This window comes from Tursiops truncatus, chromosome 10 (assembly GCF_011762595.2).
Source record: "Tursiops truncatus isolate mTurTru1 chromosome 10, mTurTru1.mat.Y, whole genome shotgun sequence".
NCBI lineage: Eukaryota > Metazoa > Chordata > Mammalia > Artiodactyla > Delphinidae > Tursiops > Tursiops truncatus.
The window spans coordinates 62576575-62582574 of record NC_047043.1 but is presented as its reverse complement, the minus strand read 5'-3'; the positions used below and the strand labels follow the sequence as shown (position 1 = coordinate 62582574).

Below are 6000 nucleotides of genomic sequence, written 5' to 3'. Positions count from 1 at the left end.
GCATCTCTTCTTTTCATGGTTTTACTGGAAAGGCTCCAACATCAAAGGGTCAGACCAGCCACCTGTAAACAGTCATCGCCGTCAGACTGAGGAACCAACTGTGGAGAGTGTGAAAATGTTAGTGTTTGCTCACTTGTGCTCAGAGCCCAGATCAAGGCACTGGCTTCACCTTACTTGGAAACACTGACCCCAGGTGGAGCAGTGTAACTTCTACACCAGGAGGTGGGAGTAGATGTAGGAAGGCTATCACAAGAGCAGCAGATCATGGGAAAATGATCTCTCAACCCCAATGGCAAAATCTGGGTCAGCATCCTAAGGACCTGGTGAGGTCCACTGGTTGATTCTTAACACATTCACAACCCAGGTTTGTCAGTGCTGTTGCAAATTCACAAAAGAAAGGGGCTTATAATAAGAAGACAAGCACTGATAACGCCTCTCTAACAGGAATAACAGACCCCACCCTCCTTCCAAGTCTACCTCTAACAGGCAAACCGACAGGGAGCGAGAAATGCCAGAGCTCTACCACAAGCCCAGGCTCAACTATATCAGATTGTTAAGTCTTTTAAAATAAAAACATCATTTTCAAGTGCTTTTAGCAGAGGCCCAGCTCCTAAGTGGCAGGTAACAAAGGTACTTCCCTCTGGAAACATGGCGATTGCACACACTGGTAAACCTCACAGTCCCAGGGTAGGAGAGACGTCTCAGGTGTCACATGGTGCCTTTCTGAACAGGCTTCCAGGACACCCAGGCAGGCAGCGATGGGCAGACCAACCAAGTAGAGATTGGGACCCTGAGACCCAATCTTGCATTGGAAATGTATCCTCTTTTAGTCTCTACTGGAAGAATTTTGGAAAACCAAATTTTGGCAGCAGCAGTTGAAGGACAGCTCCACTGCCCAGTGCACTGGTAAGAGAAGAGTCCTCCTGTTGGGGTCCCACTGTGCAGCATCAAGGTCCCATCCAGGGAGGAGGAAGGAGGAGCATGGAGTCTCTTCAAGAGGTCATTAGCTAAGATCATAGGAAGAAATATAAAATCTGTTCTTTGCAGCAGCAAGAGATTCTTTCAGCTTTTAGTTCTTTACGTCATAAAGCCAGCTTTGCTAGAATATAAAGGTCCACCTTGCTGGTCAGTCTGCCAAGGGCTGGAGGGGAGACCAGACCCCTGGAATTGGCGAGTGGATGGAGGAGCAGCGGACTGGCAGGGTAGATATGGTTACTGGATCAAGCCAGCCGTGGCTGGTGGAAGGACCAAGTCTCTGGTTAGGTTCTAGAGGTACAAATGGTCAATGTGCCTCAGAAGCATCACGATGAAGAAAACTATCCAAGAATGATAGATGGGCAAATGAGAATCTGGCCAGACCTGCTGTTTCCTGCTGGTCAAATAAGGAAGGAATGAAAGTGGGGTGGGAATCTGCATGAGTGCCATGGTGGCAGTGGGAGATGACCACAGGGGCATCTGGAGCCTCCAGCGACAAGCTAGGAGCTCCCACCTAGAAGAGTGGCAATAACTTAGCCAACTCGCTAAGCCTACGATTAAAAAAGTCCTCTGATAGTGGGTGTGAAGACAAACCCCACGAGCACCTTGCTACAGAACTGGTCGAGTGCGCACTGATTCTGGACACACAGGGGCTCAGAGGGAACCCCGAGTGCCATGCGAGGCCTTAGGACCCTGGGATCCGAATGCGGGAGCGGATACCACCCTTTTCACGTTGGGTGGTTTTCCATTTAAACACATATTTGCCTCTAGTGTCTTTTATGTTTTCTTCTTGCAAAAAAATGTTCACTTTAAAAAATTATTTTTCTTCTCAGTTTCTTTCAAGTGTTTCTTTAACTTTCCTTCAGTTTCTTTCAAGTATCTTTTATCCTCTCCCTCTGTTTCTCCTGAACAAGATGAAAAAGACCTCGCTGAAATCCCAAAATTAGACACAGGAAAAAGCTTCTGTTCTTCGTGCTTACTCAGCAATGCAGACAAAATTCTCGGTGCGCTCGGATGGAAGGAGGAGGTGCGTGTGTGCAACCAGCACTGCCATGGCTGCAGCCTCGCAGTGAGGACAACCCGGCCTGTGTCCCTCCTCTCCCACCCACACCCCACAGTTTCCAACACGCTTGGCCACTGAAGCCACCCCATCGCAAACTGGCCACAACACACCTGGCAAGCAGTAGGCAAGGAGTGTCAGATGGAAGACACTCTGCAGATGGGCGACCCACAGAGCTGTGGCAGGTGGGAGCTGGGCTTGGATGGAGCCTGTGGACATGTGGACCAGCAAAGCAGTCCTGTGTCACCAGCTGCGGGACCCAGAGGGGCTTCTGTCCCACGCTGTGCATCTTGATGACCTAGGCCTGAAGGTCACAAGGGCTGCACAGGGAGGGAGGACTTAAGCACCTGGAAAACTGTACCTCTGGCGAGCTCACATTTCACCCTGTCTTCTGGTCCACCACCTCTTCCGAGGGGGACTAACCCTGGAAGGAAGTGCCTGTGTTTGTACCAGATCCCTACTCCACCACATCCCACCCTTCGCCTTAGATGGTGAGGAGAGGGATGCAGCCCACACCGACCCCTCCCTCGTGACATGCCATGGGGGCCATAAACGTCCAGCGGTCCGTGTCTGGGTCGTACATCTCCACCGAGCTCAGGTTCGACTGTCCGTCGTAGCCCCCCACGGCGTAGAGCCGCCCACAGCTGGCCACCAGGGAGACCCGGCTCCGGCGTGTGTGCATGGGGACTATCAGGCACCACTGGTCCGCCACAGAGCTGTACACCTCGGCGCTGCTGAGGAAGCCCGAGCCGTCGTAGCCCCCGCACACAAACATCTTGCTTCCCAGGGATGCAGCTCCGTGCCGGCAGCGCTTGTTGAGCATGCCGGCCGCCGGGTGCCAGGTGGCTGTGTGGTGGTTGTAGTGCTCCACCTGCAGCGGGGAGACAGGTGCAGGTTCAGTCAAAGCCAAAGCTTGGTCACCGGTGGCCCACCTGGCATCAGGCCCCAGGGGGAGGCCTGGGGACAAGGAGCTCTGCCAGTGTGTGCTCTGCCCCGGATGCCCAGTTTCCTCAGCTGCGCACCTGCTCGTGGGCTTATAGGGACAGGTGAGAGAGAGATGGCCTAACCTGACCAGTTCTGTTTACACCTGAGGAAACAAATCAAGGAGTTGCCCAGGATGCACTGCTATGTAGTGACAGAGCTGGGATGAGAGTAGGGTCTCCTGAGATCCGTGCACAGCGTGTTCCCTCACAGCACTGACTGACTTTGGAGTGACCAGCAAGTGGCTCTCGAGATTTTTTTAAAAGAATAAATGCAATTTCAAACAAATTATCCAGAAGAATGCAACTATTTGAAAATTCACCCTCTGTATATGACTGGGCTTACTTTGGGCAGGAATTTCACCGGGTCTCACGCAGCATCCGCTGGGGAACTGAACAGGGTGGGGGTGTGGGTGGTATGGCCACACCCTACCTCTCTCCTTTGTGCACACTGGTTCCCATTCTTGGAAGCATTTCGGAGCATGTGGCAGATGGCCTGAGGCCTCTGGATGACACCTTACCTAGCAATGGCAAGGCTGAGGCTTTTCCCAAAGAATATCCTTCCAAAATAACTCTCAAAGAAAACAAGACTGGGTGCCCTTAGCCCAGGAGGAGCCCAGACTCACACTATTGAAGATCTGCAAACCGTCATGGCCGCCCGACACGTATATCCTGCCCTCAAAGACTGTAACCCCTGCAGCACTGCGATTGGAGCTCATCGGGGTCACCACAGTCCACCTTCAGGAAAGAGGCAAAGTAGAAGGGGAGCCATGAGATTTGGTGTTCCTGTCCTCCCAAGACAGCTTAGAAGGATTCAGGGGAACTGTGCTGTGCTCCATCTCACCCTGGACGATCTCCCCACTTCTTATCGCCTCCCACACCACCTCTGCTAAGGGCTCACTCTGGCTGCCGCCTCTCACTTTAAGCTTCGGGCCCATAGCTGGTCATCTCTGCCGGCACTCAAAATTAACATCGCCCAAGCAAGACGTCTCTGACAGATCTGCTCCTCCATCACACTCCCTGGTCTCGATAATGGGACCACTAGCTACCTAGTTGCTATACTTATAATCTCAGCATTTTTATGACCTCTTCTCCATCATCCTCAACATTCTGTGGTCACCATGACCCCCCTGGTTTGCTTCCTAGTCACTGCTTGTCCCCATCCCACTACTGCTGCCCTAGCTCTGGCCTCTCACTGGACCACTGCAACAGTCCCCTTACAGGTGGCCTGGCTTTCAGAACATCCCCATTCCGATCCTGCACAGCACGTCCTCTAGTGAGGACTCCTGTTTCCTCTAAGGCAGAGTCCAAGTTCCTTAATGTGGTTCTTTACCACTTGGTCCTCATCCACTTTCCAGCTTTGCTTCCTGCCATGCGCCGCCCACACCTGCTCCTCAACCACACACAGCTGTTTCTTATCTCCAAGCCTCTCTTCCTGCTGTCCCCCCACCTGGGATGCACGTCTCCCACTATCCACGATGGGTCTCCCCTTAGAAGACATCTCTGCAACCTGACTCTCCCCGCAAGCTGTGGGGAAGATGAGAGCCCTCCCCACTCTGTGCCCAAGAGCTCTAGACATAGGCACCCAAGGGAGGACGATCACCTTGTGCTGTGGCCCCAACAGACTAGGTGCTACTTAAGGATCTGAGACACCCTGCTCGCTGCCCGATACATAGTAAGTTGGTTAAGTGAATGGAATATTGGCTTAAAAGCACTGTGATGAATCCATTCTACTAATGTGCTTATACTGTTATAGTAAAAGCAGATTCAAATACTGAAATGAAGAACTCGGGCTAACCTTGCCAGTGTTTTCCAAAGAGTGTTCCGCAAAATAAGTCCACCAGATGGTGATAGGTGTTAGATAAAATGAAGTTAAAGAGGTTTCTCTGCCGCATAATTTTTCAGTCTTTAAAATAGTAATATGCATTATGGGAAGATGAGGCCTCTGGTGGTACAGACATCAATGTTTCCCAAGCTTCTCTGAGTATCTGAAATGTAACTTTTTTTCCCCAAATCCTATCTTACCCACTTTGGAAAGGGCTGTTCATCTATTTCTCATCCCTTTTCACCTGCATTTCTATTAAAATGCGCTGATTTAGTTAAGAGGTACACAGCATTAATAACTGTTTCCAAGTATCTAAGCAGACTGCTTTTAGAATTTATTTAATCATTCATTCATTTAACCAAAGGTTATTAAATGCCTATTATATGCAAGGTACTACAGGGGCTAAATAGGTGAGATATTCCCTATCCTTAGAAGCATGATTAAAAGATTGCAGTTCTGATTTTTCATACTCTGTTTAGCAAGCTCCAGTTGCCCCAGGGGAGCTGGAGTCCTTACTTGTCCGTCTCAGGTGAGTAGGTCTCCACAGAGTTGAGAGAAGAGTTGCCATCATAGCCACCACAGACGTAGATCTGCCCGTCCAGCACGACCGTCCCCATGGCACTGAAACAGAGGTGTCATCCCGATGGGCCTCAGACTTCTTGGGGCAACCTCTCACGCTCACTGAGAAGTAAACCTAGCCCCCAACTGCCTCTTTCTAGAACAGACCTAAATCCCAGGAATGTGACTAAGCAAAGTGTAACACTGAGGGGAAAGGAGCTGCCCTGTGATTCCTCTTGCCTCCTGCCCCCCTGCCTGGGGTTACTTCCTCTCCCTCCTCCTCAGTCCCTGATATGCTCATCTTCCGCCCTGCCGTGCTCAGGGTCTGATTTACCTTTAAGGCCCAGGTCAAATTCCTCTCTCTCCTCCTCCAAAAGCCATCCTGCATTGCCCAGCAAGAATTACTCCCTCCCAACCCCACACTCCCAGAACAGCTCCTTTATCACAGCTCCTGTCAGTCGTCCATTCATTCAGCACGTTTTCATCAGGCCCTCATGAGGCACACCGTCCCATGCACCAGGTTTAGAGAACTGAGCAAGCCAGACTCCTGCCCACGGGGTACCAGGAATCGACCCGTCACCTCTTAACAAGTGGGAACCTCC

General features: G+C 51.1%; 1 protein-coding gene across 6 annotated transcripts in view; it reads right to left on the bottom strand.

Moving 5' to 3' along the window:
- Positions 1-1808: 1808 nt before the first annotated feature.
- The window catches only part of KLHL18 (kelch like family member 18), a 52521-nt gene continuing 48329 nt past the window's right edge, over positions 1809-6000 (bottom strand). For all 6 annotated transcript variants that reach the window (XM_033864824.2, XM_033864825.2, XM_073787881.1 and 3 more), the window contains 3 exons: positions 5357-5461; positions 3642-3753; positions 1809-2906 (listed from right to left, as the gene is read on the bottom strand). In XM_033864824.2, the coding sequence (XP_033720715.1) occupies positions 2520-2906; positions 3642-3753; positions 5357-5461 (604 nt within the window). In that variant the 3' untranslated portion in view covers positions 1809-2519. The remainder of the gene's footprint in view (positions 2907-3641; positions 3754-5356; positions 5462-6000) is intronic.